Raw genomic sequence first — 20,320 nt, 5'->3', positions numbered from 1 at the left:
TCCGACCCCGTAGGCCAAGTTGCAACCTTCACTGAAGGGGTGGCTGTATTTTTCGTGTTTTTCCTCGTCTGATGTTTTCCATTCGTCTTTCAGTTCATGGCATTGTGATTGTTTTATTGCAGGTTATGTGGACCTTGTTTCCGAACATTTGCTATGCGCCGTGTCCCGCAGCGTAGCCCCTCCCTCCTGTATCCCTTCTGCACTTTCCCCATTCCGGTGAAGCAGGCGTTGTCTTTCTTCTGCTGCATTTGCAGGATGTTTCTCACTTTCTATCTCCCTGCGTCCGTCTTCATGTTTGGTAAGCGAATAATGAAAAGCATTCGGCGAGACATGAAATCACCAACACGCCGCGCGTACACTCCATATGCGCGAAGGCTTTTTCAAAACAATGTCATCACGCGGCTGGTGGTCCTAGATGCATGTCGAAGACGCATTTTCACACGAAATGGTAGGATTGCTCATCCATCGGCGCCTCGCCCTTCCTGCAGAGCCCCCGGAGCCCCCAACAAACCTCAAGGCTACCGAGGTCAAGAGCCGTTCGTTCAAGCTGAGCTGGACACCGCCAGCGGGGGCGAACAGCGCAGCCTCCCGCTATCACGTCCACTGCTCGCCCGAATCAGGCACGTATTCCGCCAGCGAGTGCTGTTGTGGGGTTTCAGTATCCCATATTGGCGTTAATGGTAAACTAACATGTCCAAAATTTGTGGATACAATTTTTGAATATTGATGAACAGTAACCTACTGATATGAAAATACAGAAGAAAATGGTCCATTGCTCCGATATGCAGCAAAATGTTTCGTCTGTAGTGCTTCCGCCGCTCGCATCGAGCAATAGAAAACAAACGGGAATGCTTTGAACGATTCCAAAAACGTTAATAACGAAACAAATGCACGTCTGCCGACAGGAAATCTGCGGATATATTTATTTTTATGGTGAATTCTTACAATATCTGAAAAAATTGCGTTTATCAACTGTTTCCTATTCAAAAAATGCTTGTGTCCAGATCCAGAGTTTTAAGAGCGTTAGCTCTTACTCAGCACGTTTCGTGATTTCATGGGGTCTGCTACCGGATGGATGGATGGATGGATGGATGGATGGATGGATGGATGGATGGATGGATGGATGGATGGATGGATGGATGGATGGATGGACGGATGGATGGACGGATGGATGGACGGACGGACGGACGGACGGACGGACGGACGGACGGACGGACGGACGGACGGACGGACGGACGGACGGATACGGCTGAACCCTTTAAATCGGGCGGTGGCTCAAGCCACCTAGCCATGACTTATGAAATTTTACTCTTGTCTTGATTTTAGCCACCAATCAGATAACCTTCGCTTGGTTACTTCTACCCGCTTAAAATCTACTTTCCCTGCACTGTCCTTAAACCCCAATACCTTGGATAAATCCACCCCGCTGCTTTCCACTCTAGAGTGACGCCCTTTACAGAAAAGTATCAAGTGTTCAGCCGTTTCCTCCTCCTCTCCGCACGCAACGCACAACGTGTCTATCTCGTGGTACCTGACTCTATATGTCTTAGTCCGCAGAACTCCCGTCCTGGTCTCAAGCAACCAAGAGCTTCCCCTACAATTATCATAGATATTTTCCTATATTTCCTGCTCAAAAATCCTGTATGTTCCCAGTGCTGATTTCATCAGCATTCCTGTTTTCCACAGAGCCCTCTGATCACCCTTAGATCACAGCGCTATCTTTGGCAGCAACTAGAAAACAACCCCTCTGACATTGAGACTTGTAGTGCCATCTACAATAGCATTGTAGAAACAACCACCTGTCGCGTGCCAGTGATGACGTCACGGTTCAATATGGTGGATAGAGGTGGAACGATGTGATTATGACGTCCGGGGACGAAATAGCGGAAACAGAAAAGGTAAACTGCCCTGTTACAGGACCACGGTATTGTATAAATTCGTTACTCTATATATACACCAACAAGGTGCACCCATCCGGGGAGAGTTGTGTACCGAATTTGGTAGGCATATAAAACTCTATGGGTTGCGTTATAGAAACAAAAGCACAATTAAATAATGGGTAAACATTGTATACATGCAATTACTAATAATTGAAGCGTTACCATATCGCACCGCAAGCTGAATTCTAGTCCAACCTTTACCCCCGAAACGAAGAAAATTCCGTTTGGGACGCACCTGTAGGGGGTGTAAATCGACAACGGGTAGACGTGCATCGTAATTTCTCTGATAGATGGCGCTAGGCGTCGATCACTTCGCTAGGTGGAAACATTATGTTACGTTTCCGTACCGCTCAGGGTCCGAACCGCATGGCCAATAAAGCTAGCACTCGTTACTTCAATGTCTTCCAGACGGTGGCGGCCTTATTTTCTGGGTATGTGTAAGTGTAATTTATTATTATATTACATAGCACCGCACCGCCTGTATTTGTCCACTTAAGCATGCATGCTTGTATGTGGACTGATCAGTGCTTATGTATATGTAAAATAAATATGGATATATACAGCACAGATCTCCGTCTTTCCAATTTCATTGAAACATGAAAGCACAGAAACATGTCTAACCAACAATCTATGGACATCACAGACAGCAGACAAGTGAGATAAGAACAAACATTCAAACAAAAAGAGAGAATCTCTCTTTTACGCATATGCCTAATAAGCATAGGTTCAAGGATACAAAATATATAGGTGTGTACACTCACTCGGTTTTGGTAATCTTCGAACAGCGAAAATTGTGAAAAGTAATAAAAAATTACGTGTATGCTCATGTGGTAATGTTTGTTGTTTCTTGTACGCTTGGCATGTACCGATTTTAATTTCCTTCGGCACGCTCCAGCAAGGTACCAGTGCCTATCGGATCAATCGTTCGTCGGTGTTTTAGTCAAGCTGTCGCTTTTAACCAGCGCCGACAATATCTCGCCTTTCTGTCCCATTGATTAATTTTGACATCTCATTGTTAGAAACACCAAACTACGCTGAGAACCTGACTGTTTTGCTCCGTATCAGAGGCTCCGGGTTTCTGGAGCTTGAAACTTTCTTTTTTCTTTTTTCTTTTTGCACAGCTCGAAAGAAACTGTTAGTCTTGATAAACCCGCTTTCAAAGACGTGGACCGTAGAAAGAAAGGTGTATCTCACGCTCACATAAAGCTCCCGTGTCGGAAGTAGAATGATCACGTAACTTGCGCTTGTCCATAAAATGAAAAAAAAAACGGCGAAACTCAATGCCAACTCTTCTCAGTCTTCTGTCAAGAATATGGCACTCAGCTTAAAAGGGACACGTGTTCTAATGGCCCAACGGCTGATTGCATAGGGAACGGACTTTTTTTCAGCTAGACAACGTTACTGAAATTAAATGCACTTATTGCCACCACCAGCCGTTTTCGCAAGCAAACTTCGGTGACGTCAAGACAGTTTTTTTTTTTTGCTCGTGCGAATCTCTGAGGTTAGGCCACACCGCTATTCACCTCCAAACAGTGATTGCGGAGTCGCTATTGAGTTTGACATCACTCATTTGAATCGACTGGCGGGAACGTTTTGAATTCATTTTTCTGTACCTGTAAATGCGTCTTCCAGTCGAACAAATATCAGCATGATCACAGGGAGCCAAACACGGCTTTTTGCAAGGAGCGAAATTTGGATGAAGCTATTCTTACCTCCAAGGATGTTTCATCTTTACGCAGGTGCTGCCATAAACGCTTCCGTCGAGGGCTCTGCAACCTGGGTATCCGTGCGGCCCCTAAGGCCTGCGTTCACCTATCGCTGCCAGGTTCGGGCCGAGAACGACGTCGGAATAGGTGACCCAAGTGAGCCTCTGGAAGTCAAAGCAGGGATCGAAGGTAACTCTCCTTTTTTCTTTTCATGCACTGAACCTCAAAGTATCAAAAGTCTCTCGTCCGCTTGGCCCTATTATGCGGAGATGACGTTAGTCTGAAGGCTTGTACTCAAACGTGCTCGAAAGCCACCTAAAAAAAACTGCGATAGCCTTTCCCGAAATTCCCGGCTAACTTCTTCATTGTGCCTTGGAACGTTATTGAACCCAACATGTGCTTCTGCGACCGGTTTTGTCAATATTACTGTTCCATTTTAGTTAAAATGTGCTTGCTACGGCACATACCTGCTTAACCCATAAAGCGACAATTCTGAGTTTGCACATATCTATTCATTCATCATTTCAGTCGGGCTTAATAAAATTTCGCGCATTTTGACTCCCTCGACGCCCCCCGTGCTCCATGAACCCTTTCCACCCAGTCCTTTCGGCGCTTTGTTTGCCCGTTGCCTCCGTGATTGCAGTACCGCTAAAGCAGCTGCTTTTTTCCAGGGCATCTTGTGAGCATCTAGAGGCATCTAGTGGGCATCTAGGCATCCAGTGCAAGCTTTTGTGGCTGGCTGTGGTTCACGCTTGTTGGGAGAGATGACAGCACGCAAACACGTGCTACAAACGTATTTTTGCTTCATAATTTACGCGTCATCTATCGTCCATATGAGTATCGTCCATATGAGCTCAACTATACGACAACTAAAGAAGGCTGAAAACGTTTACAAGCGAGGCAAGCGCCAGCCGAATAAGCTAAGCACAGGATGTACAGATTTACCTTTAAACGCGTCGGATTAACTGGGAATAGTTGTTTTCGGGTGCTATACACATTTTGCAGCTGCACATGCTTGGTACTAAAAAATCACGGCTGCACACCGACAATTTTAACACTTTTTTACCTGACTTGTTGCACGGGCCCGCGGCCATGTTTTGGAAAAAGGAATTTTCAATTTCAATCTTCTATTTTCGTCTTTAAACTGAAGTTGCTGACTGTCATTGCTATTTAGCTATAAGTGCTCACAGCGCACACGGTATCTACCAAATCTAGAGGGGGAGAAGAATGAAAAGGGAATAGAATCTTCTAGAATACAGCCCCTAGATGGAAAGAAGAGCTGTCCAGATTGGCACTGCGATTTATAATCAACCTTTCTTGTTTACCTGCGGCGATGATGATTCCACTGTGTGATAACAGGACTGAAAAGCAGGAGTCTCAACGACGTTCGCAGCTTTGCCCCTCCTTTCAGTAATTGATCTTCGCCGGCCATCTTTCCTTCATTGCCGTCATAATTAGGTTCCTTACGTGCAAGTATGAAAGGCTCTCTCCTACTAATCTTGAACTTAGCGCTGTCTACCGCTCGTCCTAGCCACACTGTCGCAGCAAACTTTCCAATCTAATCTCGCCACATGACAATTACCAGCCCCCGGCTAGGCTAACGTTCTCTTTGGATCTACTCTGACACCCTAAGGCATCATTGGTTAGACTGTTACACGTTGCCCACGTTACGCATCGTGCCAAAATTCAATTTCTGTTCTTTTTCTGCGCTACTGCGTTACATTCTCTTGTTTTTTCTCTAGCCAACGCTGCTCTGTTCATTACGGCTTTCGTTAATTGTTTTTTATTGAAATAAGCTGTACGCTATGTCCGCCATCTCTCGGGCTGCCTACTAAGCTGCACGCTAGCATAAATCGGTCTGGGATTGCATGAAGCAACGGCCAATGGGAACCTCGTTGCCGCTGCTGCAATGCTCAACGTCTCGTAGCGAAGCTGGCTAGCGCGCGCGTTGCACGACGGGATCGGACCGTGCGCCAACGTCGGTCTCGGCGGTGGCACGGTTGCGCACAATCATTTCGTGATCGTCCCAGACGAATGTGTGGCACACCATGAGATCGGCCAATCAAACAGGACACCTTATGACTGCGCAGCACAATCGACGAGTACCGTCACCCGAGCGCACCAATATCTGGCATACGCAGTTTTAGCGCTGTCTTTAACGATGTTTTTGCCGTGTCTTTAACATCAGTCCTCTGCCACTCTCCTGTCTTGCCTGCAGTTCCAGGAGGCCCACCCCTTGAGGTCAAAGCCGCCTCCGTTGACTCTCAGACCATCCGGGTCACTTGGAAGGTAAGCGTTGAGGCACAGGTCGCACACACGCAAAAAGAGCGTGATGCGTGCTTGGCATGCATGTATAGCCATGAGACTTTCTAGTAGTTGTGGGCTTTGTATAATCAGCTATCACGGGAACACGGAAGTTCGTGTCCACGTTACTGTCGGCATAGAGAACGAAATCATTCAATAAATTACTAAGTAACGGCGAGGCAATGAGTAGTGGATAACACCTTAGCAGCCAAACCAGACATGCAGAACCAGGCGCATGCACAGAAAGGCGTTTAAATAGCTGCCAGAATGAGGCGAAACCACCGCTATCAAGTGCACTTTCAGGGTATAGAGTGCGATTCTCTGAACGAATGATCCGGAGTGGTAGCCTATAGCTTGGTGCCATTCGGGATATGCGCTCAGATCGGAACGAAACTGAATGTTCCTTAAAGTTAAAACTGCGCATAGGACAAGGCACAAAAAAGAAGCGCACGTGAGGAGCGCCGACTAACTGTTTATAGAATGTTGTAACAACTAGTCCAGCCACCGCACCTTTCTGCACTACACCACCATTGGTCTACACCATTGGTCTGAAGATCCTACGATAAGGAACAATAATGGCTTAGTTAAGCCAAAAACACCGAAGAATACAATTTTTCAATGATTTCACAAGAATACGACTTTCGACAAATATGCTGCTCAAAATATTTTTTTTTTTACTTCCGTGACTCAAACTGTTGCTTTGTCAATTGGCGACGTGGCATAAGCCAGCCCTAAAAAATTCATTTATGTGTAACGTTCTGAAAAGAAAAGGAAGAGCCAGAGGCTAGATGTCTGACGATGGCTCTTTCCACGCACACAGATTTCCGTAACAATTTTTCACGTCAGCAGCTTCCGGAACCATGCTATTTGAAAGAGTTCTTGCACCAGAAAGCAAAAGTTAAAATAAGTCACATCGCTTTACAAAAGAGCTCGCGCAAAAAAAGTATAAACTTATACGTCAGTACAGAAATATATAAGTATAGTGCATAGAGTATAAATTCATAAGTTATAACGTGGTTGTTGGAACAGCCCCCAGAGCGTGAGCTATGGCACGGTGAGCTGAAGGGCTACTACGTGGGCTACCGGCTTGACCAGCCGGGAGACCCGTACCTGTACAAGACGCTCCAGCTGGACCAGCAGCAGCAGCCGGGGTCGGCAGAGGCGGGGCCGGTGCGCACCGAAGTGCTGCTGTCACCGCTGCGCAAGTTCTCGCCCTACGTGGTGCTCGTGCAAGCGTTCAACGCCGCGGGACCTGGGCCTCGCTCCGACGAAGTGGCCGTCTCCACGCTGGACGACGGTGGGTCCGCGCTGGGCGTTGCAACCACGCCAAACACATGCGGTCGCTTTTTGCCACATAATAAGTCAAACATACTTAGTAAAGCGGGGCGTTGCAAATTGTGAATCTAGAATAATTCCGGTTTCCCTTTCGCTGCACAAGACGCTTTCGCAAGTGCTGTTTAGAAATGTCTCTTGCTTTTTCTAGTGGCATTGTAGCTATTTAGCCATGGCTCCAACTCAGTGTGAGTGTGTTCAACAGGGTATCAAAACGTTGGCCGCTTGTTATATGCGTGTAATGAGCACACTACGAAAAAAGGTTAAAAAATCGAAGTACGTGGATCTCATCCGCTGTGGTATGAGTAACTTCGCGTAATCTCACAGCCACGTCATTCGTTGAGCTTCCAATACTTCCACCATTTGTTTTCGTATCATGTGAATACGTTCACGCTAGAAATAAAAATGACGGACGATTTGGCACGCTCAGGCCGAACGGGAATGAAGTACGCGAACACTCCAATTTTCACTTGGGTTTCCGCTCGAGGGTCGGTTTTCAATGCCGAGCAGGTTTTACGCAAAAATCGGTGAAATTGGACTCGAGCCCTGCCTTAAGCGTATGACGAGATACCGTTAATGAGTTAATGCTTCATTAATATGTTCTCCACTTCACATTCATCGATCCCTGGGAGTGCTCATGCCACTCTGGGCACTGTGGTGCAGTTGTCAAGCGACGCGCCACTATAATACGCTGCCGGGTTCTGCCAGTGGTGGGGCTTGCGCAACCTAGGTTGCTGTTCCCCAATGAAGCTAGCGATGCACTGTATAAAAAATCGCTCAGGTTTCCGAAGTACACTCCGCGTCTCTAGACCGCACTGTGCTGCGTCCAGTCTTGAAAACGGTGGAGTGATCGACATGAAAGAGTCAAAGTGAGAAATCTTAGAGCACCTTCTTCGTGTCATTGGTCCGGAACCTTTCCATTGTAAAAAACCAAAAATCCGCATATGACCGCACCGCGGTAGCAGCGATTTCTGGCCGCGAAAAATATTACGCATAAAAGATATCCATTCTTGCTCACTCTGTGGTCCAACGGGACCCTTCTTCCTTTTGTTCGTATGAAAAAAGCCTTGCGCCATTGAATTCCCTTGCTTTTCTCGGTTTCAGTGATTGTTAGGTCATTCCACGTTCATAGCGTAATGGGCACCTTCTTTGCTAGTCTCGCCATCTCAATTCTTCTTATTGTTGCCGCTTAATTGAGCGTGCTTTCAAACCTAGCAAATATTTAAATGGGACTGAAAATAATTGTGAATCGTGCTCGGTGTTTTTGCGCTAGCCTAAAGCCGCGCTTAATGCCGCACATGATTTTGTGGTTTGGGGTGCAGTTCCCAGCCAAGCTCCGCAAGAGGTGCAGTGCTCGCCGCTGAGCTCGGAGTCCATCCGGGTGACGTGGCAGCCTCCGCCCAAGAGCGCCATCCACGGCTACCTGCAGGGCTACCGAATCTGGTACGCCCAGTTGCCGGCCTCCAGGGGTGAGTGGTGCTTGCTGCGCTATCCGCTGGACTCCTCCCTCCCCAGCCGCTCCACGGAGAGCGCGGTCCCTTCCAATCGCAGAGCGCGGCCGCGAGGAGAAAGCCGTGACGGGCCAGGAGACGACGCTGGTGGACCTGCGCAAGTACACCAACTACTTCATACAGGTGGCCGCCTTCACTCAGCGCGGCCTGGGGGCCGAGAGCGAGCCGGTCTTCTGCCGAACGCTGGAGGACGGTGAGCCCGCATTTGTGGTCTGAGCGGAAAATTGAACAGAAAATTTGGGAAATTCGATCATTAGCCAACCATGTTCCTTGTCTCAGCTGCTAATGTGTACCAGTAAACATAAAGCGAAGAAGGGTGGGCGGGGGGGGGGGGGGCTATGCTTTATTCACATTGTTTTGTGATGTCAAGACACCCATCTTCCTGCCCTCTCTCTCTGTCGTGGACTGCTAATGTATCTCTACGTTAATGTAAATGTGTGTTTTCACCGAAAGGAAAGGAAGGCTGTATATGAAATTGCAGCACTGTGGTACTGCCTTCACTGTACTGCTCTCATTGTGGTCCTGCTCCACATTCACTTGTGAACGTTAAACTAGAATAAGACATTTAACTGTGAAAAACTGTATCACTGCGCGCATTTACTCTATGCGATTATCAGTCATGCTTCAGGAGGCATGCGTTAAATGAATGTTATGCGCACTGTGACAAAATGTGCTGCTATCCATGTCATATTCACAATTATTCTTTATTAATAGCATATTTCGCTTTGTTTTGATGTACTTTGTGCAGTAAAGGAATCAAATGAAAGCAAAGCAATTTGAGAAAGAGTACTTTGCTCATGCCGATCTTCAGGATTTTTTTCAAGTGTTCAGTGTGACAGAGGAATACGAAACGTTCTATGGAACCGGCACTCACATTTCCGATCTTTTCCTCTAAGCGCCTGTTCCACCTTATTATTTCTCCGCCAGTTCCGGATGCTCCTGAGGACGTCAAAGTGCTGATCGTTTCTGCTACTTCGCTGTTGGTGGTGTGGAAGCCACCCGTTCACCGCAACGGCCTTATTACAATGTACTCCATTTATGCCAAGACACTGGACAAACAGGTCAGCTGAAAAATGCCCAGTGCGACTTATTTCACTGCTGACATTCCGGCTGCTCAAACGCTGTCCTCTCTCTGCTCGGCTCTTTTCAGAATGCGACGGTAAAACTAGTGCCTACGAGCAAACTGGAGTACAACCTCACCTTGGTTCCTCGAAACACCAGGGTGGAAGTCTGGGTCACGGCGTCTTCGCGCGTTGGCGAGGGTCCACCCAGCAAGATTGTTGCTCAGACTACTAGCGATCAAGGTAGACTGAAATTTGTGTTCGAGCAAGTTTCTTCATACTTGAGTGATAAGAAAGCAGCACAAAAAACGACACGTAACACAGAAGTAAGACTGAAGACAGGACGGGCGCTGTCCTGTGTCGTTTTTTGCGCTGCCCTCTTAGGATCAAGGTAGGGTGCCATGAACGACCATGCAACACAAAGCATTTTGTATATGTCATATTAACATCGCGTCTTCCTTCTGTCTCCGCAGATTCATCTTACCAGCTCACCACGCCACAATGTGCGCAGTGGTGAAAACTGACAAAGGGGTAAGTCGGGCTAGTTGGTACATTCTTTGCATGGAAACAGCGCAGCAGACGGGACCAAGAAAGGAAGACACACACACGGGTCCTTTCTTGGTCCCGTCTGCTGCGCTGTTTCCATGCAAAGAATGTACCAACTAGCCCGGCTTACCCCTTTGTTGGATTTAATTTCTTAAACTTCGGGCTCATCTCTTCCAACAGCGCCCGTGTGTGCGTCTTCCTTTCTTGGTCCCGTCTGCTGCGCTGTTTCCATGCAAAGAATGTACCAACTAGCCCGGCTTACCCCTTTGTTGGATTTAATTTCTTATACTTCGGGGTTATCTGTTCCAAACAGCGCCCGTGTGTGTGTCTTCCTTTCTTGGTCCCGTCTGCTGCGCTGTTTCCATGCAAAGGTGAAAACTGCTGTGCAATTGTCTTTTGGACTGACTATAGGCTGGCGAGGCAATCATTTTGGTTTTTGCTCGGCTAGCCCCCAGTATTTAATCGAATAGTGTGCACTACGAATCTAGATCAAAGTAGGCGAGAAAAGCAACGGAGTTTGGTAAGGCTCACGAAGACATTGTCATCTGAACTGGCATTTCTTGCAGTGCCTGCCCGTATCGTGGACTTCGACGAGGTCGTCCAAGTCGCACCGGCCGAGGACGTTCACCTCAGCTGCCGGTTCCTGGGAACAGCGCCTGTGCACTGGGAGTGGAAACACGGGTAGCTACCGCTGTGGATGTTTCGATTGGCTTTAGTATAAAATCGTGCTTAAATCATTTGCACCTTCAAAAAATTGGTGAAGGCAAAGATGACTCTTGTTTCGAACTTCGCTACATCTGCCACATCTGGCTCTTTCTTTTTAGAAGTCATTACTTCATTTCGGTTCCTTTCTAGAATTGTTTTATTGCTTGTACGGATCACGGTAGTGGGTCACGCTATGCTAATACTCTCTGTTGTCTCGTGCCGTCCATGTAACCACTCAGCTGATTCAAGCTACACATATAGTCGGGTGCAACTTCAGAAGGCAGCGGCATTTGCCCCTCAAGGCGGATGCACACGAGCCTCCGCCAAAAGGCGCGCACTTCAGGTGACGTCGTGAGCCGGAGGGCCGGTGACCCCGCCGACGGAGAACATGGCTAACATGGCCGCCCTCGCTTCGAACTGGACCGAGTCGCGTCAGCTGTGTGCGTCTCCCTTCGTCAGAGTGAATTCGAATTGATTGTGGACGTCTGGCATGCCGGAAACATTATTGAGAGCTTACGATGCACAATTTGTGCCGCGTGCGTTTGTTCTGAGCCGTGAGCCGGCGAAAAAACGATTACAACGAACATCGGTGACGCTGCGCTGCGCTTCGTCTGGAAACGGGATCCCGCTGCGACACACTGCTGCAAACAAACATCGTACTTGTTTGTTCTATTGTTTTGTTTTGCTCATAAGTGAAGTTATGACGAGGAGAGTTTGCCAAAGTCTGGTACCTACTGTGAGCGGCGGGTGTGCGCCCCTGCGTTTCTCGTCAGACGTGGGGAAGTGATGGTGCAAAACCATTATCAGGACTAATGAGAAAAGCGTGCGCGAATGAAACCAACCTACGAGTTCCTCAACCAAAAAGATTTTCGAAAGCAACCTCCCACGCAAAGATTCGTTGCTGCCAGTTCAGCTCGCAAGCGATCGATCGTTGGCAGCAGTATATGATAAGATAGCCGAGCGTCTAGCAGGGCGTCGTTCGAGTGTCGCTCGATGCCGTCGATCTTGCTCCGTAGCAGACGACGCACAGCGTTGTAGAATGCACGGAGTTATTTTTCTTTCGCGATCTGGCATGTGCTGTAGCACTTTTATCAAGATAGTTTTACCAAACCACTCATCAAGATACACACATCTTATATATACCGAGAAATGCGCGGTTTAGAAACAGTCACAATTTTTTTAGTGGGGCTATTTCTTTAGTCGCGGAGGCAGTTGGCTGCTGCGCTTCGGTCATTTGAGCGGGGCCTCTCCTGTCTTCTAAAGGTGTACCCGACTATACAGTTAAACGTATCTGCGCGGCGCTGAAAAGGAAGGTGCGCAAACGATACTTTCTTACGAGAAAACGAAGCCATTGTGTCCGCATTCTTGTCACTTCTGCAATAGGAGCTCCGCAAACCTGAAGCCATTAACGATCGTGCTCAAGAGCATCTCCATAAAAGACAATCATGTGCTTTCTTTTGGCATCCTTTACTGCACATTAACCGCACGATTATCGCGGCATATATTAAGTTACGTGAAAAATGTCTTGGAAGAAAAGGAATGAAGTGTTCAGTCCGTGTGGTACAGCGGTCGGTCACTACGGCTGAGTAATCGGTAGCTGATATGCGTAGGCATTATCTGCGGGATTACAGGACCCTCAACAGGATTGACTTTCTTGCAAACTGCAGCACTGAAACAAGGGCCAGCAGGTTTCACATTGCACTCTTTCTGCTGCTTCCCCGACGCGATCTCAAAACGCTCTTAAACCTTCAATTCAAACTGAAAGAGAGTAACGCCTTGTCGTTGTTGAATGAGGTGCTGATACGTTCCAGAGAGTTACAGCATGTGTCGCCAGGACCAAGCTCCCTATCCGAGCATAAGACTGTCAAGAGTGTATAGTGGTCTTCTGTGGGGGACTCTGCTCCATAGTGGCGCACCCTCCTCCGCAGCGAGGCGCCCCTGTCGCGCTCCAACAGGACCGAGCTGGGTAGCGACGGTAGCCTCAGCCTGCGGCGTGTGGATGCCACCAGCGCAGGCAACTACTCGTGCCATGTGCGCAACCGGCTCGCAAGCGACCGGCGGCTCGTCGCGCTCATCGTGCGGGGTAAGTCGCCGTTCACGACGCGCGCGCTGATTAGCGCAGTTCATCGTCTGTATACACTGTACATGGCTTGCAAAAGGCGCGCAAGGATATCACGACAGGACAAATAGTTGTCGCGCATTTTTGAACCAGCAAATTCGCCGCCCGAGTTCAACGCATGGAAGAGTATGCAGGGCCAGTGCCAAAACTGATGGAATGCAGCGTAATATAAAATCACAAAAAAGCTTATATTCCCACAAAACGCCCACACTGCCTTGCGAGGGTGTTCCGTTTATAAGGGGAATAGCAAAAAAGAAGTGTGCAGTGCACGTGTTGGCCATCCTTAACACTGTATGATAAAGATATATGTCATAGGCCTGGCTACTCTCGTAGCTGATTATGATCGTGCCAATACAGTAAAAAAATTCGTGCTGGGGAAGATTTGCTCATTTCACGCAGTTTAGACACTTGCAATGGTTTTAATAACGGCAGTGTGTATGTTTCGACTTATGTGCTCTTTTATCTACGTGCGTTTGTCTAGTAGAGAGGAATTGTTGAAAAAAACAGAAAAGTGGAAAAATAAAGGTACACCATCAAAAGCAAAACGCACTCTCTCTCTCTCTCTCTCTACAGTGGAAAATTAGCGTGTTGTTAATCTGTGCAGTGAACGTGTCTTTGTCCCTCGTACCGCTACTTTTTATAGGCTTTTTACAATAAAAATCTCCTCTTTTGTTCTTCTTGACCACCAGATTCCATCTTTTAAACAATAGGCACCCACATGCACGTGAGTCTTTGTTTAAATATGAGCAGGCCCTCAATCAGCTTCGTTTTATTACCTTAAAGAGCCCTTTCGGAGTTCTACATAAAGGGCGGGATTACATGTAGGTGATGAAGGCTACACAGATCAGTATTCCTACCTTGTGAATCTATCTTGAATTTCTGCTTGTAATACTGTGGTGTTCGAATTTAGCTACCTAATTATATGCGCGTTTCCTTGAGATATTTAAAAATGGTATTGTAAACTTCGTTTAGAATACCAGAGTTTTTCTGTATACAGAATGCTCTATGTCAATGGTGGTTATTGTTGGGCTGTTGACCCGGTATGAATGAGAAAAGCGGAAATTCAAAGTCTCGTTCGAAAATAGTCATGTCGTTTCTTTACATCATTGCAAAAACGCTAGCAATTTAAAATTACTGGGATTAAGACTGACAAATGCAGCATACAGGGCGTATAGTGGGAACCTTTTCCTTGGTGTGAAGTCTACTGGAGTGGCAAGTGCGGCGTTCCTTTCCTTGTGTGCGCAGCTCACCTGGAAGGGTTCGTGCTCAAGGTGGTCACCCAGACTGCCACGTCTCTTCAGTTGACTGCAAGCGGCTCTGCCGTCGACGATCAAGTTGTGCAGGGTGCGTCCTCTAGTATGCCTTTTTATCCTTTCTCCCGTGTTGTCTGAATAGAGAGTTATAGCATTGCGCGATCCGCCACAGTGATTCGCTACCACGGGGCACCGCTGGGTACACGCTGATTTGTCCCGACGCGGCTGGCGTGCTCGCAGCTGACAGGCACTTGGCGCCATCTGGCGTCTCTAGGGTGATCTGCGCAGGCACGGTGGCGCCTCGTGGAAGTGGATCGAGGTAGCGAATCGCGGATCGCGCAATGCTATAACTCTCTAATATTTGATCACGGTTGCGGCTCGATTAGCGAGTCGCCATTGACAGGATGGCAGTTTGCACCTGCTAAAGCCCTGCAATTGTTTTGTAAAGTGTAAGATTTGCCCATTGTTTCCGCATACCAATATGGTTATCTGAATTTTTTGTTATTATTTTAATTCATTCCAAACATCGTGTCCCAGTCACAAATTCAATTCTGCACCGTCCTTTTGCTCTAGTTTTTTGTTGCATGTTAGCAGCGGTTGTCAAGTAAGAGACGAGAATTAGTGAAGAGGAGGCTGGAGCGTTCAGCCTCTTCCATCGTCTTTACATGGAGGATTAGATTCCATCGAAATCTAGCTGTGCGTCTAAGCTGTATTGTACATACCATGTTCTGAATCGCGTTATGCTTGCTGCAATGAACGTACGAAGCGCCCCCTGGATACCTTAGAAGCAATGATGGCCAACCGTCCTTTCGGCCTCCTCAGTGTGGCGCAACCTAACACCGAGCACAGCCGTGCAGAGTGGGCACAAGGAAAAGTTCACTCTGCGACTAATATGCAGCTTTTCTTTTCCAAGCATAACCAGGCTCGCCGAGTCTTCAGCGGGTCGCCTCCTCACACTAGAGGTGTTCCCAGAAACGAGTCTGATGACATTTCTCGCCAAGCAATCCGCTGCCCCCCCCCTCTCGGCCGATGCAGTGCTCGAGGTCCACCTGAAGTCCGAGAGCGGCGAGTGGCAGCAGCGCTCACTGGTGGGCCGCCACAACGACACGTACCACCTGGACGGCCTGCAGTGCGGCACGCGTTACCAGCTGTACGCGGTCGCCTTCCTGGCCAGCGGGCGCCGGGAGCAGAGCGACCTGCTCGCCACGCGCACGCTCGGAAGCCGTGAGTATAGACACTGACACCCCACGGGCACGAGCGCACACGCAGACAACCTACGCTATCACTTTTCAGTAGAGGAGGAAAAACTTTTAACCAAAGCTTCCTGATTGGTCAAGAGGGTCGTGACGTCTTCAACACCACTTCACCACCAAAGGAACAATCAGAGCGAACCGTAAAATTTGAAAGTCAGAGAACCCTGAAAATTTTGGAAGTAGGCCCATCCTAAACAATGGATTACGGTGGATTAGTGAGTGGATGAACGTGGAATATATGGTCGTGTTAGTATAATCCTATATGATAATCTAATGGAAGGCACTCGCGCGTTCTAGAAACTGGTGAGACATCCCATAAGGGAAATGGAGCTGTTTCCAACCAATGTTTTGGCGGGAAAATCGCAAGAACATTAAACACTCATTGTAGGTTACAAGGGTAGACGTGCGGGCTAGTTGGCGGTTCATACTTCTTTTAAACAGCGCAAAAGACGCGGACGCAGAAGAGACAAAATACACACGCAGCGCTGTAGCGCTGTGTGCCTCACTGCCTCAGCGCTCATTGTAGACGTTAAAGCCAGCAACCTAAATATCATTGCATTTTTCCGCTAAGAATGTGTTAAAGAAGGCTCTCAAGTTTTTGTTGTGCGTGCCACAATTAGTTATATCACCGTACCACGCAATTTCAGTTGTGCAGACACGCTACATATACGCTCCTCTACTAACAATATGGAAGATTGCGAGCACTCTCGCGTTCTTTCGGTCAGGTGAGTATGGCGCGACCAGCCGCTTGGTGGTGCATGGAGCGCGATAGGATCGCGCCAGCGGAGAAGAGTCGGTGCACGCTCGTAAGGCCACGCGGTGTCCGTGCGCGCAGCACCGGTGGCTCCGAACAAGGAGGACATTGTGCGCGCCCTGAACGGCTCCCACGTGCAAGTGATGCCGTCGGCGTGGCGCTCGGGCGGCTGCCCGCTGACACGGCTCAGCGTCGAGCACCGGCCGCTGCACGGGCAGCAGCAGGAGTGGACCGCCCACTGGAACCACACCAGCCCCGCCGCGGGAGTGCTGCCTCAGGTATGCTGCTCGCAGGACGTGTGTCCTAGTCGGTTGTGTAGCAATGCTCGTGATACTGGTACATTGATGAGTGTGGTGGCGCGGAGCGTCGAGGGACTAGACGAGGCTACATTGACGGGGTATAGGGAACGCCCCTTTATTCCGATGACTGTCGCTTATATACAGATGAGATGAATGATGGATAGCACCCCCTATACATACACAACATATTCCTCCCTCATAACACAATGCAACGGATATAACATGAAAATAGAGCAGCGCGTAACAAAACAGGACACAAAGGAGAGACACAGAACGACACGAGCGCTTTGCGTCCTGTTTTGTTACGCGCAGCTCTATTTTCATGGGTCACCAACTCGCCCAACAAGACACACTTCTGGATATAATACAACTATGAGCTCAAACTATACACGCTTAAGATTTAAGCACATGGCACGTTTCAGTTTTTCGGTCTGAGGCAAACTCATCCGCATACCTTACTGGCGGTCTTCTAGTTCGTTGCGGTCGAGCAGAGTATTGCGGGTCAGGCAGCTGAGGTGCAGACTCCGTTGATATTTCCAGGACGAGGAGAGCTCTTTTCTGTGTCCTCATTTTGCGCCAGTTTCGATTCGTCCATGAATGTAGCAGCGGTCTCTGGTTCCGCCCTGTCACTTACATGAGTCTATAGGTCACAGGAAAATCTCCTGGCCGCACCACGGCGCCCTATAACCATGTCAGCTAATCCTTGTGCACCTTCGGTCTCTCCTTTGGCAATTACCGTCAGCTTCGATGCAATCCATTTAGTGCCGTTGGTCAACAAAATTGAATGCTTGCCCACTCGTCTCTCTGCTTACATAGGCAAGGAAAAGTTGTGCTTCGTCTTCGGTCCGCCTTGTTTTATTTTCACGAAACCTCCTCATTCAATAGTGGACGTTCTGGCACCGCGTTTTTCATCTGTATAACTTTTTGTTCGTTCCTGCTGCTCTCTGACCCGATGTTTCAACTTTTCTATGGCAACTAGAGGTTCGTCGAAAAATTCCGTTTCTGGAAGGCCCACTACATCCAGTCGTGTCCTGGGTCTCCTTCCATGTAGCAGGAACGCCGGCGACGCACATGTAACTGCATGCGAAGTGGCCCTATACACACCCAGGTACTGGCAGATTGCCTCCTTCAGTGGCCTCCGTTCCAACGCCGCGACCTAGATATATTCCTTCAGCACGCGGTTAAACCGCTCAATCTGCCCATTGCATTGTGAGTAGTACAATGTTGTAACACAGTGGTCAATCCCTCGGTCCTGCAAAAACTGCCAAAACATGCAGACATGAACTGACGCCCATTGTCCATCACGATGCTTTTCGGGTACCGTTCTCTTGCAAACAGTTCCAGGCGTACTTTTATAACAGCCTGTGTAGTTATCCTGGATACAAATGCCACCTCTGGCCACTTGCTGTGGTAATGACGGTTACCGCAACACTGCACTCTGGAGATGCTTACTCCATCGCTCCGACAATGTCGATTGCCAAGCTTTTCCCAGGGCTTCTTCGGCCACTCCACTGGTTGCAACGTAGGCGTCACCGTTTTTGCCGATTTATCCGATGCTTTACAAACAGCACAGTTCCTAATCGCAGCTTCAACTTCATTGTCTATTAAGGGCCACCAATATTGTACCCTCAATCTTTGTTTTGTTCTCACAATGCCTGGATGCGACTCGTTTATCATCATGACCAATCTGGAAGTGAGTGCCGCAGGGGGTACGACTGGTTCAGCCCGAAACAGTAGTCCAGCTACCACTACAGCTCTGCTTGAACGCGAAAATACAACCTTAGTTTTCCGGCTAAACAGTTCTTTACCGGCCATCTAGACATAACGTACCATGCTACCTCGTTTAGCAGCGGATCATCAGCTGTTGCTGCTTGTAGTTCACTCCTGGTTATCAGGCTGGAAACGGCAGCGACTACCTTTTCCAGGCTCTTCCTCAGTCAACTTTAGAGGCAACCGAGAAAATGCGTCCGCGACGACATTGGTTTGTTCTTTTGTATAGTGCACTGCAAAATTGTATCGCAACAACCTAGCACACCACCGTTCAATACACAGTGGATGTCTTCAAAACCCCGTTTGTTGACAGCAGTGTTACCAATGCCCGATTGTCAGTTCGTAGCACGAACCTGCGGCCCCACAGATATATATATATATATATATATATATATATATATATATATATATATATATATATATATATATATATATATATATATATATATATATATATATATACAGAATACTGCAGGCCCTTCTGGGCCCTAGCAGGAGGGGCAATACAGTGCAACATGAATATACAAAAAAAAAACACTGAAAGAAAATTTGAAACAGAAAGCAAAATAAGTTTGATGGCGTCAATCTTCTATTTTTTCAATGGAATCTATGTCACATAGTGCTGTTAAAGGTAAAGTATTCCATTCAGTTACGGTGCGAGGGAAGAAGGAGTATTTAAATAGGTTAGTTCTGGCGGTGAATGGAGTTAGTGAATCAGAGTGGCGATGTCTTGTTGGTCGTGGAGCGGAAAATGGCTTGACGTAGGGATCCGGGCACATTGACAACTTGTTATGTTTGAGAAGGAAAAGAAATTTTAATCTGATAATTTTACGTCGTACCTGCAATGTTTGAATTCGGTGTGCTCGCATTATGGCAGTAGGTGAATCGGTTGAACGGTATTTTGAAAAGATGAATCGAATGGCCTTGCGCTGGATCATTTCAAGCGCTTGAATGTTAGTTTTAGTAAATGGGTCCCAGACAATGCAAGCGTATTCTTACTTGGGTCTGATTAATGATGAATAGGCTAAAAATTTCAAGTCTGCAGGAGCATGCTTCAATTTGTGCTTGAGGACACAAAGTTTACGAAAACCTGATGCACATACGTTACCTATATGTTTGTTCCAGCTTAGATTATTAGTTATCGTCACGCCAAGATATTTATATTCAGTTACCTCTGAAAGTGGAAATGATGGAAGAGCGTAAGGGTATAAAGGCTGTTTTTTTTTGTTAATCTCATAAATACGGTTTTCTGAGCGTTAAGTTTCATGTCCCACTGGTTGCACCAATCCAGAATATTCTTTAGGTTTAAATTGAGTAATAGTTGGTCTTCACGACAAGTAATTACATTAAACAAAACACAGTCATCTGCAAATAGCCGGATTTGAACGGGATGAGTAACTACTTTTACAATGTCATTCACATATATTAAAAATAACAGGGGACCGAGGACACTTCCTTGGGGAACACCAGAAGAGACAGGCAGGCTGTTTGAATAATGGTTGTCAATACTAACAAACTGCTGTCGGTTAGATAAGTAAGCTGAAACCCAGTTAACTATAAAGTTAGGAAGACCAACTTGTTTAAGCTTGTCAATTATTTAGAATGGGAGACGAGGTCAAATGCTTTACTAAAATTCATAAAAATAATATCAGCCTGGCCGGATTTATCAAGTACAGATGCAAAACTATGAACAACCGATGTTAGTTGAGTTACAGTAGAAAAGCCCTTCCTAAACCCGTGTTGAACGTTAGAAAGGATATTGTTATC

The 20,320-nt window shown here is 47.4% G+C and overlaps 1 protein-coding gene across 2 annotated transcripts in view; it reads left to right on the top strand.

The window, feature by feature from the left end:
• LOC144094103 (cell adhesion molecule Dscam1-like) overlaps positions 1-20,320 on the top strand; it is a 519,023-nt gene that overhangs the window by 218,023 nt on the left and 280,680 nt on the right. For both annotated transcript variants that reach the window (XM_077628014.1, XM_077628013.1), the window contains exons 20-32: positions 489-620; positions 3,680-3,835; positions 5,865-5,935; positions 6,980-7,247; positions 8,605-8,751; positions 8,834-8,986; positions 9,721-9,854; positions 9,944-10,097; positions 10,967-11,081; positions 13,034-13,188; positions 14,470-14,568; positions 15,513-15,701; positions 16,566-16,762. In XM_077628014.1, the coding sequence (XP_077484140.1) occupies positions 489-620; positions 3,680-3,835; positions 5,865-5,935; positions 6,980-7,247; positions 8,605-8,751; positions 8,834-8,986; positions 9,721-9,854; positions 9,944-10,097; positions 10,967-11,081; positions 13,034-13,188; positions 14,470-14,568; positions 15,513-15,701; positions 16,566-16,762 (1,970 nt within the window). The remainder of the gene's footprint in view (positions 1-488; positions 621-3,679; positions 3,836-5,864; positions 5,936-6,979; positions 7,248-8,604; positions 8,752-8,833; positions 8,987-9,720; positions 9,855-9,943; positions 10,098-10,966; positions 11,082-13,033; positions 13,189-14,469; positions 14,569-15,512; positions 15,702-16,565; positions 16,763-20,320) is intronic.

The sequence above is a fragment of the Amblyomma americanum genome, chromosome 6, assembly GCF_052857255.1.
Source record: "Amblyomma americanum isolate KBUSLIRL-KWMA chromosome 6, ASM5285725v1, whole genome shotgun sequence".
NCBI lineage: Eukaryota > Metazoa > Arthropoda > Arachnida > Ixodida > Ixodidae > Amblyomma > Amblyomma americanum.
The sequence above is the reverse complement of the archived record's forward strand: the minus strand, read 5'-3'. Positions and strand labels throughout refer to the sequence as shown.